This window comes from Acanthochromis polyacanthus, chromosome 12 (genome assembly GCF_021347895.1).
Source record: "Acanthochromis polyacanthus isolate Apoly-LR-REF ecotype Palm Island chromosome 12, KAUST_Apoly_ChrSc, whole genome shotgun sequence".
NCBI lineage: Eukaryota > Metazoa > Chordata > Actinopteri > Pomacentridae > Acanthochromis > Acanthochromis polyacanthus.
Genome location: NC_067124.1, coordinates 37,782,639 through 37,802,963, shown reverse-complemented (window position 1 = coordinate 37,802,963; position 20,325 = coordinate 37,782,639). Strand labels below are relative to the sequence as shown.

General features: G+C 35.9%; 3 protein-coding genes across 5 annotated transcripts; 2 read left to right on the top strand and 1 right to left on the bottom strand.

Moving 5' to 3' along the window:
• On the bottom strand, positions 1-2,748 carry s100w (S100 calcium binding protein W). 2 transcript variants are annotated; one of them, XM_022209323.2, is made up of 3 exons: positions 2,618-2,748; positions 476-633; positions 1-375 (listed from the first exon to the last, which is right to left on the bottom strand). In XM_022209323.2, exons 2-3 carry the CDS (start codon positions 623-625, stop codon positions 187-189), a joined length of 339 nt encoding a protein of 112 aa, XP_022065015.1. In that variant the 5' UTR covers positions 626-633; positions 2,618-2,748; the 3' UTR covers positions 1-186. The 2 variants fall into 2 exon arrangements, with proteins under 2 accessions (XP_022065015.1, XP_051812932.1); XM_051956972.1 differs by having other exon boundaries at positions 476-627; positions 2,618-2,710.
• A 7,135-nt stretch (positions 2,749-9,883) lies between these two features.
• Positions 9,884-13,083, top strand: krtcap2 (keratinocyte associated protein 2). The gene is given in 6 exon segments (XM_051956506.1): positions 9,884-9,905; positions 10,301-10,408; positions 10,411-10,454; positions 10,639-10,702; positions 12,410-12,476; positions 12,577-13,083. Coding segments are annotated over 6 exon segments (426 nt in total). The 3' UTR covers positions 12,698-13,083.
• A 2,879-nt stretch (positions 13,084-15,962) lies between these two features.
• Positions 15,963-19,916, top strand: s100a10b (S100 calcium binding protein A10b). 2 transcript variants are annotated; one of them, XM_022209310.2, is made up of 4 exons: positions 15,963-16,106; positions 16,953-17,107; positions 18,809-18,996; positions 19,313-19,916. In XM_022209310.2, the coding sequence occupies exons 2-3, from the start codon at positions 16,970-16,972 to the stop codon at positions 18,965-18,967; spliced, it is 297 nt and encodes a 98-aa protein (XP_022065002.1). In that variant the 5' UTR covers positions 15,963-16,106; positions 16,953-16,969; the 3' UTR covers positions 18,968-18,996; positions 19,313-19,916. The 2 variants fall into 2 exon arrangements, with proteins under 2 accessions (XP_022065002.1, XP_022065001.1); XM_022209309.2 differs by lacking the exon at positions 19,313-19,916 and having other exon boundaries at positions 18,809-19,057.
• The last annotated feature ends 409 nt before the right edge of the window (positions 19,917-20,325 follow it).

Here is a 20,325-nt window from a genome sequence, read left to right as displayed (position 1 = left end):
GCAGTTCAGACTTTCTCTTTATTTTCAGTGTGGCGTGCATGAAAAGCGCTTAGAAAACCAGTTTATTAAGAGACAGAGATGGTAAATGTGACACTTTGCATGCATAGTGAACACACAGCGCCTACTAGCAGCAGCGTCTATTCAAAGATAGTTTAAATGTGGATTATTTGAAGAGTTTCTTCTTCTTCAGTTTGCTGCTTCGCCCTTCTGTTCGTTCCCCTTCCCTTTCTTGCCGCCTCGGCCCGTCTTCTTATGGTAGTAGCACTTGGCGAGGTCGCAGACGCACCGACAAAACTCGCGGAAGTCGACCTCGCCGTCGCGGTTTTTGTCCAGCACCTCCATGGCCTGCGCGATGTCATCCGTGTTGATTTCGCCCTGTTAAAAGAGTCAAAAACACACGCGAGCAGCTGCAGAATGTGTTCTTTTAAGGTATCTGTCTCCACATCAGGCCCTTTAGGTGAGTCATGTGACCTACTTTTAGCTCAGAACTTTGGATTTCTTCGTCCAACACCTTCTGGAGCTCCTCTTTGTTCAGCTTGTGTTTCTTTCCTTTGTCCTCGTTGTCAGCGTACTCTATGAATACTTCCACAATGTTTGTGATGACGGAGTCCAAGCGTCCTGCCATAGCTGTAGCTGCACAAAAACAGTTTTATTCCCTCAGATGGAAAAAGGTCACATGCTGTACATAAGTAAAAGCACTTTTCTCGTCAATCTGAACCATTTTTCTTGTCGTTTTGGGTCTTTGCACTTATTTAGCATGTGTTTGCGTTCGTTTTGCACATTGTTTCATCAGTTTGAGTCTCTGCTCCTTTTGTGTGTCTTTGCAGTTTTTCTGCATAATTTTTAGTCATTTTGTGCTCACTTTGTGCGTCTTTGTGCTGTTTTGCATTTCTTTGAGTTCATTTTGCAGGTCTTTCCGGTCCTTTTGTGTGCCTTTACAGGGTTTTTTTGCATTTGTTTTTGTTCATTTTGCACATAGTTTTGTCAATTTGAACCTCTTTCTGCTCACTTTAATTACACCTTCAAAGAACATAATTATAGGTGATCCAATGAAGTTCATAGTGTCTAAAGATACCTAACATGTTTGCTGGAGCCTCTGAAGAAGACGGAAGGCTCTGTGGAAACATGTTAGGTGTGTTTTTGACAACGGTACGTGTCTGATCACGCAAGAATGGTTAAACATAATTAGAGGTGTAATTATACCCGTGGGTAGATTTGTGTTGCAAAAAAATGATTGCATTTGTCATTCCATTACAACACTAAACCTGACATGCAGATACTTGATCGAGTGACAAGACAAAAATGTGCTGAGTGTTCCACCAATATGGAGGCAGTTTGAGCCTCTTTCTGGTCAGTTAGTGCTTCTTTGTAGTTATTTTTGCATTTGTTTCTGCTCCGTTTGATCATTTCGTTTGTCTTGGCAGTTATTGAGCCTTTTTTTGTGTTCATTTTTCATCTTTTTTTTAGTCAGTTCTAACCTCTTTCTTGTCATTTTCAGTGCACTTGCAGTTATTTTGCATTTTTTTGTGTTCATTTTGCATCATTTTTAGTAATTTTGAACCTATTTAATGCTCATTTTGTGTGTTTTTGCATTTGTTTGTATGCATTTTGCATCTTTTTTCATCAATTTGAACGTCTTTCTGGTCATTTTTTGTGCCTTCACAGTTATTCTACTCTATTTATGTTAATTTTGCATCTTTTTTCGTTAGTTTGGGCCCATTTCTGCTCGTTTAATGTATCCTTTCCGTTATTTTGCATTTGTTTGTGTTCATTTTGCATCTTTTTTTATTGAATTTGAGCGTATTCTTGCTGTTTTTGTGTGTCTTTGCATTTTACCCTATTTAGTCTCATTTTGCACCTTTTTTTGCAATTATTTTTTAATTTTCTTTGTTCATTTTGTATCTTTTTTATTGAATTTGAGCCTATTCCTGCTTTTTTGTGTGTCTTTGCAGTTATTTTACTCTATTTATTCTCATTTTGCATCTATTTTGCAATTATTTATAAGTTTCTGTGTTCATTTGGCATCTTTTTTAGTCAATTCAAACCTCTTTTTTGTCATTTTCTGTGTATTTGCAGTTATTTAGCATATTTTTAGTCAATTCAAACCTCTTTCTGATCATTTTCTGTGTATTTGCAGCTATTTAGCATATTTTTAGTCAATTCATACCTCTTTCTGCTTATTTTGTGTGTCATTGCAGTTATTTTGCATCTATTTCTGAAGGAAAATACAGCAAAATGTTATGTTTAAATGTAAAAATGAAAAGCAGAATAAGTTTAAAACAAACAGCACGAGCAGAAAACAAACATTTTAAAGACACTGTTTGGTCTATAAAACAATTTGAGATGTAATTTATTGGAATAATGTTTAAAAACAGCACAAGCACAAAATGAAGTCAGATTTTCAAAGTAAAGCGGCTCCTGCCTGCAGTCATAATGATTAAAGTCACAGCAAATACTGCGAAACGATTTCAAGTTTTACATTTATAGTAACGTTACACACTCTGTCCTTTACATTGCATCAGTCAGAGTTTCCAGCCCTCAGTTTCTGCAGCAAAAAGCTCCTGTTTTCTCCCCGACCTCCCCCCAAAACACTCCAACAAACCTCCATCAGACTCACCTGAGAGTTCCAGGTGAGGAGAGATCACGTCCGAGTCGGTGGCTGCTTCTCCGGTGGGACTGTTGTCAGACTGTTGTTAGGCTGAGGGGGAACCTCCTCTTAAAGAGCAGACACACCCACACACACACACACACACACACACACACACACACACACACACACACACACACACACACACACACACACACACACACACACACACACAGCTCCACCCTTCAACCACTCAGAGCCTCAGAAGGAGTAAAAAAAGCTGCTCAAAGTCTCTATTTATGTTTGTTTACAGAGAAAATAGCTGCAGATGTCATCGTTCCTGATGTGCAGACTTGTGTGTTTGATGGATTAGATCATCTAAAGCAGCAAAATCATTCAATGCTCTACAGGGTGACCCAAAAGTTTGAAAACAAAGTTTAACTGCTGTGTCTATTTGAGTTGGGGGTGCATGAATTCACTCTTATTTTACCCATTTTTGTTATAGCATAATAAAATAACTTAAAAGCATAGTATTTGCTGAGTGCAATAACTGAATAGAAGCATAAGGTCCAGGTATGCTGGAGCAGAACTTCAAAATGCAGGCCATCAGTGTCAGATTTCAAAACTCTTGATGCTAAAGTATCTGACAGTTTTAATTTTTTAAACGTCCAAAAGTACTATGAGGCAACATTTACTGGCCAGTTTGAGGAACCTTCATAAGCATGAATGAAGACACATTCCAGAAGATACAAATGTAACCAGGTGGTGGAAACATTGTATAAGAAACAAACATAAACATGTCGAAACATTTTTGTTTTACACTAATCTGTTACTCCTCTGAATATATCTGTGGTACTGATTTATTGAAATAACATTATATTATTTGGATTATAGACTTTTTATTTGTTTCCAAACTTTTGGGTCACCCTGTAAAAACGGGGTTGTACTTAACAGTTTTCATGCAGGAATTACTGAAAAAACTCATGTTTTTCTCCGTTTATTCCTGAATCAACACGTACAGACTTGTGACTTTGATGCAGAATCTGTCTTCATAGTAACAGGACTGTATTTAACCCTTTCAAGCATGACAAATGACTAACCAAAAACACATCTCATTGTGTTTTTTCTCTTTATATATCTATTATTTTGAGCAAGATACACAGCACACCAACGCTTTAAGATGCACTTTAGCTCAAAATACTACAAGTTAACAGGGTAAAACTCATTTTAATTTACATAAATCACCAAAAACCTTCTCCATCTGATTATTTATATTAAAGAAATGACTAATTTTTATTACAAATTGTATTAAACATTCTATTTAAGTATGCAAATAAGGTGATACTTGGTTAATAAGTGCAAATTTGCATAAAATTATAACAAAAATCTGAAATTGTTTGTTTCATTTTGGTTTTTCTGTTGCTCCATAAATCAGAGAATACTGTAAACAGTGGGGAAAACGTTCAGTTTTTCTCCATGTTTTGAGGATTTTTATAGAATACATCAACAAACTCTTCTGTAAAAGCCTTCAGGATAAAGACAGGAGTTAATTCGGAAAGTCTTTTACAAGTAAGAGCTGCTGAAGTGGAGATTTCTGGAACAGAGTTGGAGAAAAAAAATCATATTTGTAGTAGAAAACACTACTTACAGAGAGATTTAGCTAACAAGGCAGGTTAAAATGTAGTAAAACAAACACTTATGTCAGTTTTCTTTCCACTCTTTTGAAAGAAAACATGTTATGGAAGCAAAAACATCCCAAAATAAGTTTGTTTTTATCTTCTAGTGTGTGTTTCCTGTGCAATAAATGGTTGTAAGTGATATTTCACAGGTTTCCACCATCATCCACTGCTTATTTGCATGATTAAAGCACTCATTGCATAGAAATGCTCGAGAAGTTTTGCAAGTATGTGCAGGGATGTAACCTGGCAAAGCAAAGCTACAGGAAAAACTGTGAAAGAAAGAGTGTTTTTGCAAAGTGACAGCTTTAAACTTGTTTTTTCTTCTTCTTTGTAATGTTAGAATGATGTTGAATACACATCTGTGATTTGCTAAACAGTTGAATTTTCTACTTTCCAGTTAAGTTTAGGTGTTTCTGTGACTCTCCTGCTTAGATTAAACCCAGCAGCAGCAGCAGAAAGTCTGAATATGAGGCTGTAAAAGCTTCTGTTTGAGCGTCTCGACTGTGTTTGAGCATGCTCCACAGTCAGTTATGTAAGTCTTCCTCTTTTTTCCACTCATGTGTTCCAGGCAGCAGAAAGGCGGCGTTTTCTTCTGCTCTCTGCCCCCTGCCAAGTCCCCTTTATAGGTCGGTTCAGCGCCTTCACTTAGGCCATATTACTTTCACTTATTGAACACGATCGGGTTCCCCCTGCAGGGGAGGAAGGAAAATAGAGACGAAGTATCGTGTGGTGTTAATTACAAAAAAAAAGTTTATCTTTCCACACTCTGCTGGCTGGGAGATGCATTACAGTCCCGCTGTCGGACAGTCTGCCCACATGAGCATGAAACAGTCATTTTAAAAAGGACGCTTATTAAATATGAATAGCTTTGGACTCATTTCTTCATGTTTGTTTAACCGTCGTGTTTCAGAAAAGATTCAGATCACTTCACTGAACTGCATAGGGTGTCTTGAAGATTTAATTTTAAAATAAATGTATTCATAAATGCACATTTTAAAACAACTACAGAGCAACCAAAGTGTTGCACTCATAGCACAATAAAACACAACAACTAAAAGATGAATCTGAATAAAAAAGACAAGAATATTATAAGAACAAAAATCTAATAAATGATATGAATTTAAAAATAAATAATATATTTTATTTTGTACTTTATAATTTAAATAAATAAATAAAAGACCAATAAATTTCATCAAATAAGCGATGAATAAACTATACTTTTTTTACAAATATATAAATATTAAATTATGTCATAGTTAAAGATATAGCTTGAATAAATTAATAAACTATTCTAATTTTTCTTCAAATATATTGTATAAAAATTAAGACATGAATATAAAATAGAAGGTACAACTTAAAGAAGTGAATGAACTACTACAGATTTGTTCATATAAAATATTATACAAATTTTATTAAAATGAAATATATAGCTTAATCAAATGTATAACCTTATTTTCTACATATTACATAAAAATTAATTAAATGAAAAAAATGAAAGATACAACTTAAATAAATGAATAAGCTATTATAGATTTTTTAAATGAATATGTTGTGTAAAAAATGATCTAAAATTAAAATAAAAGCTACAACTTGAAAATATGACTAAATTTACAGATGTTTTTCTATAAATATATTGTATAAAATATGATAAAACAAAATGAAAGACATAACTTAAATGAATAAACTGTTATACATTTTGTATAAAAATGAACTTTAGCAAATGTTATGTAAAATTACAATAAAATTAAAGATATACTTAAATAAATAATCTATTTTGGGATTTTTATGTAAATATATTTAATAAAATATTATCTAAAAATTATTACATAAAAATAAACTACAAGACATATATTAAGCAAATAATCAAATCATATATATTAATTATTAGATGTATTTCATGAATTACCATATAAAAATAAATAAATAAATAAAAACCAGGCACTGATTGAATCAAATGGAACCAAGAACAGTTTTTCAAGTCTGTTCTCAGGTAAAAGTTCTGCTAAACGAGGTGACGCCAACATATTTAAAACGTATTTAAAAAATTATTAAAACATATTAAAAAAACAAGAGAACTGAGAACTGGTTTTCTTTTTCCAATCGAACGTTGAGGAACCACATTGTTTAGCAGCTGCAGACTCTGAAGAGTCGACTTTTCTACACCCGCAAACAAGTAAACACGACGGTCTAACCGAGCACTAATAAAGGTATAAAAAGCTTTTTATTTGGGGGAAAAATCAACTTCCTTCTGGGCTGAAAGTCTTGATTTGAAACACCCACTGAGATGAAGTGTCTGTTTGAAGATCTGCTTGCAAGATTTTACACAGAAGACTGAGTGTATGAACCAAAAAACAGCAACAACAGTGTTATTTTCATTCAGACTGAGAAAATTTTGTGATTTATTATCTTTTATGCAGTCAAACAAATGCAGCAGTGAGTCTTTAGAGTTGTACAACATCCCCAAAACAGTGAAAAAAAATGCTCAAATGGCAGTGTATTTAATGAAGAGACAGTGGGCCCAAACTGGAGCCATGAGGGACTCCACAAGTATTTAGGTGTTAGTCTACACCTTTTATCCATTATTATAAAATGATATCTTTAAAAATGTTTGCAATTTCAGAAAAATCTAATCACATCTCTCCTTCAAAAATGCATTCAGACTCCTTTTTATTGCAGAACTGAGCGTTACAGTGGAAGAATATCTCCCCTCAGTATAGTACAGCTGTAAAACTGCAACCATTTGTAAAACTCTGAGTGTCTCAGGAGCACAGTGGCCTCAGTAATTGTGAAACAGGACCACCAGGACTGTGAGTTTGCTGTCTGGTCAAACTGAATAATTGAGCACAAAGGATCAGGAAGGTGACAAAAGCGTCCAACTGTCAGTCTAACAAAGCTGCAGAAGTCCTCTGCAGAGACGGAAAACGCTGCCCGAGAGATGACCATCTCATCTGAGCCAAAACAATAAGGCACAGCAGGCGACGTGGAGGCTGCTCATGAATAAAAAGGCATCTGATAACCACCCAGACACATCTCTGGCATGATTAGAGCAAAACAGGAGCGTGATCTGGAGCACCGCAGCTCAGAATATGTTCAGAAATTAAAACTTCTAGTTGTGGATTTAAAATTTAAAATACAAATTCAGCTGAACAGCAGTCAGAGCTGCGTCCATACAACCAAGATCTTTAAATTTAGCAGCATTTAAACTGAGTCTTTCCTCCTGCAGAAATGGAAATTAACAAACTATAGAGGAGAACGTGTCTGAAATGATTTCAGCATTTTCATGACATCTAGTGGTCAATTCTGAAATAATATGCAGCCTCTTGTTGAAAGCACTAATGCAGAAAAATAATATTTTGGCAACTCCTGCTTTAATTCTGGTAAATAATGATGAGTATTTCTGCCTTTTTCTGGCACCGAAACTGGCTTTATTTAACCATTTTTCCTGAAATTACTCATTTAACTAACAAAACAAAACGAAAAACAGTGTGTTTGTTACATTTCAGGCTTTTTTCAGTGGAAAACAAACACTGGTGTAGCACCACTCTGATCATATACACTTTTTAGTGAATGTAAATGTTAAAAAAACAGCAACAGAGCATTCAATTTACCCCAGAATTATTCATATCCCTGCCACATTATGATTTATACTGAATTATTGTATGACCAATCAGCTACTTCTGGCTGGAAATATACATAAACAAGTGACAAAGCGCAGTGCAACGTTGTGTGGGCGATGCCAGATATAATTTTTTACATTTATTTTTCACATTTATTTCAAAGAATACCATGTTCAAAAGTATTACGACCTGTGAAATTGAATCAAAACAAAAACAAGGAATTTGATTTGGTGTTTTAGTGCAGTGAAACATTGACATATAGCCTAAAGGTGATGCCTGTCATAGTTAAAATAAATTCTAAAAATAAGTGCAACAAGATAATAAATAAAGAAGCAGTGTCAAAAAGTGATGGAAACATTTTCAGTGTGGAGGAATGTACGAATTAGCCTTCTAAAGTCAGTCCTATACAGGGTTTGCAAAGAATAGAAAGTAAACAAGTACTTGAAATGTGCAAAATGATAATAATAATAATCCTATTTAAAAGCTGTGCGTTAAACAGCACGTAAAGTCAATGCCTGTTGTTGCATATATTTTAGAAAATGCAACTTCTATGTCTTTTTTGAGAAAGATGTGAAGAATTTTGGACATAAACATACTTTAAATTCATTATTAACTCCATGTCTTCTTTTACAGCCAGAAAAACCCTGCTGGTCATTAAAAAAAAAAAAATCACAATAAAACCATATTTTTAGTGGGTATGAATAATTTTGGACTTCATTGTTGCCCTTTGGCCCTCTGTTGGCTCCGCCCACCGGCGCCACCGGATATTTTGTCCGGGTTTGTCTGAGGTAGTTGATTCTTAGAGCCGGGAGCAGTTAAACCCGATTCACCTGTTTCATCAGGCGGATCTAATTTCACATCAAATTATGGGTATGTACTGCTTTAATTAATTTATATTCGTGCAAGTATGTAAATGTGCAGCTCTGTGGTCAAGCTATCTAGCTAGCTAACGTTTAGTAGTAAGCGATGCTAACTGAGATGGCTGCTAACAGTGAAGCATTCATTCATTCAGTGCACTAATGTTACTTTACAACACCACTGATGTATTTTACATTTTACTGTGTGTGCACTATGTTTGTGCTTTATGTGTAGAGTGTTGTGTTTGCGTGTTTGTGTTGCTGCTAACGCTGGTTGTTTAGCTTGATGCTAACGGCTAACTGCCGGAAAACGAACACTGACGTGGCGTTAAACAGTAAAGAGTCAGCTGTCAGATTCACATTCAAACTTTATTTAAAACACCTCCAGCTCTGAAAAGTTAAGCCAAATGAAACGAAGAATGTTTGCTACCTGTAAAGTGTTTATCCAGCAGGAAGGATCAGATAGTTTGAAAAGTACTGCCATGAAAATAATAAAATATTAGCCTTCGTTAATCCCGCAGTGGGGAAACTTGCAGTGTTGCAGCAGCAAAGAGGATAGTGTAAACGTGTAAATGCATGAGGAAAATAATAAGAAATATACATAAGTACTGTTGATATTGTGCCAATTCTTCTTTATGTAGAAATTCAGATGTTACACAGATTCCCTTGAATGTGGAAAACAACAATTTTGCTAACTAATGTTGCAAAGATTCCTCCACGAGTAGAAAATACTGATATTAAAAATACAAATAGCTCACATATTATATTGGTATTGCACAGATTCTCTTATATGTAGGAAAACAATATTTCACAGAGTGTTTTAAATGTACAAAATGTTCCTAATGTGTAGGTTCATATCCTCTAATGTTGTATCAGAGTGAGATAAATGTTTTTCCATGTATAATCTACTAGGAGTAGTGCTGTGTGTAACGTCTAGACTCATTAAAGCGACATAATCGTATAAAACCTTGTGATTCCTAAACTGTGACTCAATGAAACGGTTCTCAAGGAGCATTCTTGTTAAAATTCTCATATCCGAAGTGTCCTCGTTTCTCTTCAAATCATGATTATTTTGCGCCTTACACATTTGTTGTGTTAAATGAGTCTGAAGGCTTTCTGCAGTTTAAGATTGTTTGTGCGTGCATGAGGAACTGTGCAGAGGATTGTGGGTCAGAATGGTGGATGTAGATGGACATTTGGTGCTGTAAATGGCTTCTGCTGACAAAAAGTTTCATGTTAAGATTCTTATTCAAATCAAAAAAGCTTTAATCTATTCTTTCAAGAACTTTTGTGGACAGCATTGCCAGATGATTTAAATTGGTTTGTAATGTTACTAATTGACATTTTAAAGCAGTAATTTATTCAGTTTCATTAATTTCATCTTATAATTTCAGGATTTTGTATCGTCTTAGATTGTGCAACTTGATTTTTCTTTGTGTTTTTGGTTGGAGCTGCGTGTTTTTATGGCCGGTGTTTATTTCTAACAAGGCCTAGTTTAAGATATTGTGTCACTTCTATCCTGAACTGGTCTAACTGTGTCCTGATCGCTGTTCTTTTTAGCGGTGAACACGGGAACGTCTCTGGTTCTGTCCAGTCTGCTGTCGGTGCTGGTGTTTGCTGGGATGCAGATGTTCAGTAAACAGCTGGGATCCACCGAGTGGCTCACCATCCTGGGGGTTTCCTGGGCTCAGTCCTCTTCATCTGCTCCCTCACCGTATCCTTTCAGCCGGATGATAACATGAATGAACTGTTTTAACCCACGTTGTTGATCATCAAACTACAACATGCTGGTGAACGATCTTCCAAAGCCGCCGTTCCTCCAGCATCGATTTTCTCCTTAACCTGATTTCTTTGAGTTGTCTAAATGTACAGATGTTCCTCCTTAACTTTATCTCCAGGCATTTAATAATTTGGAAAACCTGGTTTTTGGAAAAGGATTCCAAGCCAAGATCTTCCCAGAGAGTAAGTAATGGAAGCTCAGAAATGTTTCTATGATTTTCTGAGTCAAGTGTTAAATCAGCATTCTCTAAAACATCAGCGTGTAATTTAACGTCATCTTGTCAGCGTCTTTTTAAAGAGAATTAAACCTTTTAATACAATATTATTCAATGATTTCACTCTCTGAACCCCAACTCTCACCATCTGATTTGAAAGGCTTCCTTTGTTTTTTTAAAAATTGGCAAAATTACGCACTTTATCACCACTAGAAAGTTTTTAAAAAAGTCTCTTTTTTCAGCTTTTGGAATGTTTTTAAACATGTCTTATATGATGTGCATTTCTGTCGCAAAAATTGACAAAATCTCGACAAAATGACACCTTTCGTGAGAGCTTAGCGTTCTCTAAAACATCAATACATTGATCGTTAAAGTGTATTTGAACGACACCACGTGAGCTATTTTTAAAAGGAGTAAATCTTTTCACACACAGTTGTTCAATGGTTTAACTCTGAACCCCAAAACTGACTGATGGGATTGAAAGACGCGTTTTCTTTTTGAAAAAAATTGGCAAAATTACACAATCTTTCAGTGCTAGAAACTGTAAAAACTGAAAAAATTGTCTCTTTTTCAGCTTTCAGAATGTTTTTAAACATGTCTTATGTGAGGTTCAATTCTGTTGGGAAAATTATCCAAAACTCTGCAAAATTCCTCCTTTCATTGGAGCTCAGCGTTCTCTTAAACGTCCGCATATTGATCGCTAAAGTGTACTTGATTGTCAACTTGCTAGCGTCTTTTTAAAGGGAGTTAAACCTTTTAATACACAGTAGTTCAAAGATTAAACCCCAAAACTTATCAGCAGGTTTGACAGGCATGCTGTCTTTTTTTAAAAAATGGAAAAAGGGCACCATTTTTCAAAGCAAGAAACTGTAATAACTGAAAGAATTGTTAAATTTTTCACTTTATGACCGTCCCTGAATGGATATTATTAATGACACGCAGGAAAATGAACCAAATCTCACATTAAAATCCCGATATTGAATCAAAATCAGTTCAAAATTCACCAAAAATGCATCATTTGCACTAACAGGATTCAGTAAAAAACAGAAAAATTCTGCACTTCATGGCACAACTGTGAAGACATTAGTGACTCCACTGCAACCAACACAAATATGACAAAATTTCAGGGACTTTTCAGTTGACCTGCAGGCTGTGTTTGCTCAGAACAGAAGGAAGCCAAGTATAGAAACAAACAAGAGCAGTCTGAGATTTCTGACCTCCGCCAAGGGAAGATGTGGATGGTAAAGCGAGATCTTTTTTTGCAACAAGAAAAGTTAATTCTGTCATGATGATTGTCACTAAATTAAATGACATAAAAATGTGGCTCCAGAATCCAGATCCGTATCCGGATCAAGACAAAATTTGAATGGAGTCTTCCCTGGGCCAAGATCCACCTCTGGTGAAAATTTCATGAAGATCCGACAAGTAGTTTCCGAGAAATCCTGTCCACAGACACGCACACAGACAGACAAATAAACGGACCCGATCGCATGACCTCCTTGGCAGAGGTAATAAAAAATGAAAGCAGCACCTTTGGACAGTTGGTAAAATGTAGGGCGCGTTGATTTCAGGTTTTTCCACAATTGAAATGCAATGAAAACTTTGTACAATGTGTAATTTATCTATTATGACTTCTCTGATATTTTATTCTAGCTTCTGTTATTGTTTCTTCCAGTTCTGCTGTGTTTGTGCCTGTCGCTGTTCGCCTCTGGTCTGGTGCATCGAGTCTGCGTCACCACATGGTAAGCAGCAGAAATCTCATCTTCAGCTTCATGTCACACAGTTAAAAGTTAAATACATCTTTATTAAAGCCTCGTACTTCTTTTCTCTCCCTCTGCCCAGCCTCATTTTCTCCCTCTTCGCTCTGTACTACATCAACAAAGTGTCGGCGGCGCTCTACCAGGCGGCCGTTCCTGCCGTCACGCCGGCTAAAGCCGCCAGCAAAGGCAAGAGGAAGAACTGAACGACGAGCTGCAGCAGAAATGGATCGCTGAAGGTCCTCGCAACACAGCCGCTTTCTGACAACAACTTCTTAAATCATCACCCGAGGTTGTTTCCTTTTTTAAGATTTGGTTTGGGTGTTTTATTTAAGAAGTTACAGTGGCATACTCTTATTTTTTACAGTGATTTTGAATTCAAATCATAAAGAAACGTCCCTGATAGTAAGGGATGATAATCAGCTCTACATTCCCTTCACACACTTTTACTTTTTTTTTTTTTTTTTTTTAGACTGGTTGCGAAGAGATTCTAAAGTCCTCTCATGTTTTCTGAATATTCATCAGCACTGAAAGTTGCTGGTGTTTTTTGTTTGTTTAATTCGTTTTGTAATTAAACTTTGTGAAAGACTTTTAGTGTGTTGTTCTTTTGTTAAAACCAAGTCCAGGGTGGAAATTCATCCTGAAGATTCTGAGCAGCAGAAAGACTTCTCTTCGCCCGTTAATAACTGATCTGGTACATCTATAATGGTGCAAATGTAATGCACAGATCTAATTTTCTCCTCTTTAAATGTGGATTTTTATACTGAAAGTGTCGCTTAGATTAGGATTTCTTTTTGTCACGTGATTAAAAACGCGTCGGCTGAGTAAGATGCAGTTGAAACGCGTCAAGGTAAAAACATCCTTCGTAATCTTTACTAATTTTGTGGTTAAATAGAAACGCTAATCTAATGACAACTAGATGAGCCCTCAGTAGAGGGCAGAACCACGCCCTCTGCTGGCGAAAACCCTGTCCTCCCTATACAACTGATGCAATATGTATCAATTTAGATCATCGTACGTACAGCCATGGCCATAAGTTTGGACACAAGTACCATGACGCTTGTGAATCTTAGAAAATACCACAAAATTGTCACTTACAATACAGTACACAACTCCTGAGAACTATATTAAGTTTCATATAAAAAAAAACATCAAAAGAGTTTGTTGTCACTTTGTTATTCTTACCAAATTCGGTTGTGAAAGTACTGCATTTTTTTGTTATTTTCTTCTAATATTATGTTTTGGGAACAAAATTGTTCCAATTGTTGGAATTTATTGATAATATTATATCCCTTGTTGATTTGTTGACTAATTAAACTGGTGCTGTCAAAAAATATTAGTTATGTTCTGTAATAGACATCAAAACAGACATAGGAAGTCATGCTGTGTCCAAACCTATGGCCATGGCTGTATCTCACTCCCTACTTGATCTGCTGATGTGTAACTCCACATCTGAGCAGGGGACCTTAGACTGATCTTCAGTGCCAAGTTTGATTATGCTGACTTCAGCGGTTGCAGAGATATCGGACCGGACATAGCCACATACATACATACATACATACATACATACATACATACATACATACATACATACTTACCCAGCCAGACACCGAATGCAATAACCCCGCCGACGTACCCGTCGGGCATGGTTAATAAATACGACCAAATGAACATAATCAACCCGCTATGTGTCGCTTTGAGTTTATACGGCTTCAGGAAACTGTTTTTTAGAGGTAATGTCGCCAAATGTTCCAAACATTTAGACTTTTCAGGGTCTAAATAACTAAGATGAGGTAATAAATTAGAAAGCAGCTGCAGTCTGTCTCAGGATTTCATGTCACAAAATATATTCATGCCCATAAAAAGATGCAACGATGATCTTTTTTAGAAAGCCTTCATCACTAAATCTGTATTTCTCACTGTTTTTAAGTGGCGTTCAGTCACTAATTTGAGGGTTTTTTACCCTTAATGCAAACGTGTAACACCACAAAGGCTGTGAAAAGAAATGATCCGGCTCAGTAGCTCTGGAAAAACTCCAACAGTTGAGAGAAAAATCTAAGAAGAAATACTGCAATGCTGCAAGATGTTAACTCTAAAAAATAACAGGTTCACATCAAAATGAATATTTTTATAAACGCCTGTTCAGTCTTTTTCAGTGTTTGACCGTAATTATTTATTTACCTATAATTATAGATTTTTTTATATTTTATTTTAGATTTTCCATGTTTGTTAAATCACAGGTAATAACTAATAAAACCAGTATAGTTGATATGTTGACTGTGAAAAAATGGAAATTACATTCATATCAACTCTGCTTTTTCTGCATTTAAATCCACAACAAGTATTTTTATTTTACAGATATTTGGAAAGTGGTAAGTTGTTGTTTTTTTTTTAAATACTGTTCTACAGATTTTTCCATGATTTCTTTTTTAAAAAAGTAATCTATAACTAGTATAATGAAAAATGTATTAATTTACAAGCATTTCTGAATTTTTTTAAATTTATTTTTAATTTTTTATGATATATGACTGTAGAATTACACTGTTTTAATGTTGCTAAATTGGCAGAAAATCGAATTATTTTACAGATTTGGAAAGTGGTAAGTTGTTTTTTTTTAAAAAAATACTGTTCTACAGATTTTACATGATTTTTAAAAAATAATGGATAACTAGTGCAATGAAAATTTATTAATCTACAGGCATTTCTGTATTTTTTAAATTTATTTTTAATTTTTTTCCGATATATGACTAGAATTGCACTGTTTTACTGTTGCTAAATGGGCAGAAAATCCAATTATTTTACAGGTATTTGCCACCGGATTCAACGCTTTTAAAGTTTTTGAACATGACAGTATTCCCCCTTTTTTTAACATATTTTTTCAGATTTTTTTTTGTGTTTTTTTTCCAGATTTATTTCAGTTACGTGAATAACTTGTTGATATATGAAATGTTTCGTCGCATAACTTCCAAATTTAGTGGATACATTTCCTGATGTTCTGCTTTTTTTTAATGTACACGTGGATAAATTTCCACACTTACTATTGAACTTTACACTTTAAAAGCCGTAAATTTTGGGAGAATGAAGGGTTTGAGCAGGACCTCAGACGGGATGCAGCGTCCAGGTGTGATCAGGGCGTTGCTGACAAAAAGGGTGAGCAAATATATCCAGGACAACCAGATGGAATAAAAATACTGGATGGGAAGAAGCTGCCAGAGACCAACAGACACGAAGACAAAAGACATTGACTCATATAATCTGTTTTTAAGCCTCGGACCTGCCTGTACGCAGCAGTTCCCATCATACTGGGTCATTTTTCTGCCGTTTTCATGATTAATGCTGCAGGAAATATACAGAAGTTGGACCTCAGATATTAAAAATCTGAAGAGAAAGCAACTTGGAGCAGCTTTGCGTGAAGTTCTGTGTGATATCTGTGCTGGAAAAACGGGGCAGGGACACTTCTTGCCCTGTTTCCTCTGATATTTCCTCCCTCCGCCTCGCTGCATCCCTCCCATCACGCTGGGCGTTGCCTGGATGGTATAAACTCTCTGATGAACTTTCAGTCAGTCCCACTGTTCACTGAAGCTCAGCCGACACTTTCTGCCTCTTTGTGACCTGGTAAGTTCTTTTTTTTTTTTAAACTTTAACACCCAATCGACTGAAGTTTCTTAATTTCGGTCACTCCAAGCAGCTTGAAAGTTGAAAATACCCACAAAAACCTGCTTCTTTTGGTGAGTTATCTGCGTGTTTCTGTCGAGGTGTTGGAGCAGAATTTCCCCCCTCTGACATGTAGCGACCCGTCCTCCGTTTGTTAGTCTTTCCGTGAGTTATTTCGCCTCATCTCTACGGCCTTGCATGCCTCATATTGCGCAGACTCGACCAGAAAATTTTCCATATAAGCAGAGCTGAGAGACATGAGATAAGAGTTGCAGCCTGTGAGCCAGAAAGTGATTAATATTTGAAGAATTTGCTGTGAGTGCCAGTAAAAACCAACACCCACATCCTCACTGTTAGTGTTGGATGAAGCTCTGTTACCTACAGCCTGATTACAACATCACAGCCCAGCAGCAGAGGCAGGAAAAGTTAAAAAAAAACAATAAAAAAAGCTTTAATGTTGGCTGTTCTTACATATGAAGAGTTCATTTGCAAAAACAGGTAACTCCGTTTTCAGAAAACCAATTTTTTATTGTTTATTTGAGATAATAATAACATTAATAATTTATTTTTTATGTATTTTTCTACTGAGTCAAATCCACTCAACTTCAGTTTGATTGATATCATCTCAAGTAAACAAGAAAAGAAAAATAAATTTTCTGAAAATGTATCAAAACGGAGTTGCCAGTTTTTGCAAATGAACTCTTCACTTGAAGTCATGGGTGTCTTGGTGGCCTCCCTCACTCCTTTGGTGATCTTGTTGTTTTTGTTTATGTTTACCTCATGTAAATTGTTGTTTTCTCCTTTCAGCTCTCATTCCTGCAGCCATGACCAATCTGGAGAAAAGCATGGAGTCTCTGATCGTGACGTTCCACCGTTACGCCAAAGACGACGGCGACAAAAAAACCCTGACCAAGAAGGACCTGAAGAAACTTCTGGAGAACGAGCTGCCCAACTTCCTAAAAGTAAGGAGGGCTTGTGGAAGCTGATGCATTTCACGTTTCAGAATTGGTTTCACGGCCAAGTAGGAGGATTTTGAGTTGTGTTTTTTATCAGTTGTTGTGAAATAAGAAGGAGCAAATGTCACAAGAAAAATTTAGAGAATCTGAGGAATTGTAAGAGTGATAAACAGTCACAGAAAGCGTTACTCTTCTTTAACTTTGCATCAGGGGTGTCAAACATGCGGCCCGCGGACCCAAAGCGGCCCTCCAGAGGGTCTAGTCCGGCCGACTTTGTAAAGTAGAAAAATTACAGAGAAGGCTTAAAACTGCAGATTGTAAATTTGTAAAGCTATAAATTTAAAGTAAGATACTAGATTGCTCATTGTTATTTGTTGTTTTGTCTCATTTTTGTAATATTTTGTCTTTTTTTGTCTGACTTTTGTCATTTTTCTCATGTTTTTATTGATTTGTGTTTCCTTTTTGTCTTGCTTGTGTTTTTTTAATCTTTTTTTGTAATTCTTTGTCTTGTTTGTGTCATTTTTTTGTCACTTTGTAACTTTCTGGTTTAGTTTTTTGTCTCTTTGCTTTGTTTTGTGTCATTTGTCTCATTTTTTGTCATTTTGTGTCTCATTTTTGTAATGTTTTGTTTTTTTTGTCTGACTTTTGTCATTTGTCTCATGTTTTTATTGTTTTGTGTTTCCTTTTTGTCTTGCTTGTGTTTTTTTAATCTTTTTTTGTAATTCTTTGTCTCGTTTGTGTCATTTTTTGTCACTTTGTATCTTTTTGGTTTAGTTTTTTGTCTTTTTGCTTTGTTTTGTGTCATTTGTCTCATTTTTGTCATTTTGTGCCTCATTTTTGTCATATTTTGTTGTTTTTTTTGTCTGACTTTTGTCATTTGTCTCATGTTTCTGTCACATTTTGTGTTTCCTTTAGTCTTTTTGACTATTTTTTGTCGTTTTATCGTTTTTTGTCATTTTTTGTCATGTTTGTCATTTGTGTCTCGATTTTGTCCATTTTTTTGCTGCTTTGTAATTTTTTTAGTTAATTTTTTGTCTCTTTTTGTTTTGTTTTGTCGTTTTGTTTCTCTTTTTGTTGTTTTGTGTTTCCTTTCTGTCTCGCTTGTGTTTTTTGTGTTATTTTTTCATTTTTTGTTGCACTTGGTTTGTTGCTTTTGTTGTTGTGTGTGTTTTTTTGGTCTCGCTTGTGTCATTTGTCCATTTTGTTGTTGCTTTGTAACTTTTTTATCAAATTTTTGGTCTTTTTTTGCCACCGGATGTTGTTTGTCTCATTTTTTTTTGTCATTTTGTTTCTCACTTCTGCTGTTTTGTGTCTCGTTTTTGCCGTTTTTTTTGCTCGTTTTTGTAATATTTTGTCTTGTTTTAGTCTGATTTTTGTTGTTTTGATCATAAAGGAAAGTACTATATTAATGTGTAAATTACAAATGGAGGCATAATGTTGAAATTTAAGTTATTTTTCTTAGGAAACTTCAGGTTGTTCATGATGTTTTGTAAAAAGATAATTCCTTAAATGTGAACATTTTCAGAATGTACTCTTTTGCACTAAAACAAAGGAAACATTTGGAGTCGTCGTTTTTCATAGATTATTATGCTGTGATTTTATTCGTCCACTTGACATCAAATTGGGCTGGATGTGGAACCTGAACTATGATGAGTTTGACTCCCCTGCTTTCCATCCTGAACACGTCTCTTCTTGACTCCGTTTCAGAGCCAGAACGACCAAAAGGTCGTGGACAACATCATGAAAGATTTGGACAACAACAAAGATGACAAGTTGGACTTTGAAGAATTTATTCCCCTCATCGCCGGCCTCTCGATGGCCTGTGAAAAGTGTTACAACCTGAGTCTGAAGAAGGGCAAGAAGTGACGGGCAGATTCAAATGGAAAAATCATGATGTATGTCATCTGTTGTCTCGCTGTTTGACAGATTTTGGAGTAAAAATTACTTTAGACAAGATTTCACCTGCTGTTTGTGTGATTTCTCTTTTAGTAGCAAGTAAGTTTATTCCTAGAGCAACTTATCAAACACAGAGGTTATTTATGGTGAAAAGGAAAGCCCAGTAAAACTAAATACATTTAAAAACTACATGTTGAACAAAATGGCACACATTTTATGGAATAATACAAACTGATAATTAAAGCTGCAAGTATTGCTTTTCAACACTGAATCAGAGTCAATTCAGTTTGTTTTTTTTTGTTGTATTTTTACAAGAATTTACAAAAAAGATTGAAGACATCATGATGCTGCCACCGCCGTGCTTCACGTCATGATGCTGCCACCACTGTGCTTCACGTCATGATGATGCCACCACCGTGTTTTACATCATGATGATGCCACCACCATGTTTTACATCATGATGATGCCACCGCCGTGCTTCACGTCATGATGATGCCGCCACCGTGCTTCACATCATGATGCTGCCGCCACCGTGCTTCACATCATGATGATGCCACCACCGTGTTTTACATCATGATGATGCCACCACCATGTTTTACATCATGATGATGCCACCGCCGTGCTTCACGTCATGATGATGCCGCCACCGTGCTTCACATCATGATGATGCCACCGCCGTGCTTCACATCATGATGCTGCCGCCACCGTGCTTCCTGGCGAGGATGGTGTGTTCGTGATGATGTGCTGTATTTGGTGTCTTCCCTGATGGGCAAAAAGCTAAATTTTGGTCTCCTCAGACCAAAGAACTTTCTTTCAGTTGTCAGAGTCTCCACGTCTTCTGGTGAACTCTAGTCCAGATTTAGTTTGAGCTTTTGTCTTTCTCTTTGTGTCCCATAAAGCAATAAAACAGTTAAAGCAGTTTTTGTATGACTAATCTCTCCCATCTCAGCTGCTGAAGCTTGGAACTCCTTCACAAGAGTCTTGGTGGCCTCCACCACTAGTCTCTTTCTTCGAACTCCTTTAGAAGAGTTATAGGTGTCTTGGTGGCCTTTCTCAGTAGACTCTTCCTGCTCAGTCTCTCAGTTTTTGAGGGCGTCCTGCTCTAATCAGATTTATTCATGTTCCATATTACTCCTACTTTTTAATAATAGATTTAACTGGACTCCAAGAGATCTTCAGGAACTTTGAAGTTTTCTTGTATCATCTCCCAACTCATTCTTTTCAATAACTAATTTAATCATGGGAAGAAAACACATACAGTCTCCTATATTTCGTTCATAGAACATATTTAAATCCTCAAGGAAGCCATCGTCTGGCTGCATTTAGTG

Coding starts and splice junctions, on each gene's coding strand:
- s100w (XM_022209323.2), bottom strand. CDS start 625: ATGGCAGGACGCTTGGACTCCGTCATCACAAACATTGTGGAAGTATTC. Junction 376..475: donor TCCAAAGTTCTGAGCTAAAA/GTAGGTCACATG, acceptor CTCTTTTAACAG/GGCGAAATCAACACGGATGA.
- s100a10b (XM_022209310.2), top strand. CDS start 16,970: ATGACCAATCTGGAGAAAAGCATGGAGTCTCTGATCGTGACGTTCCAC. Junction 17,108..18,808: donor AGCTGCCCAACTTCCTAAAA/GTAAGGAGGGCT, acceptor ACTCCGTTTCAG/AGCCAGAACGACCAAAAGGT.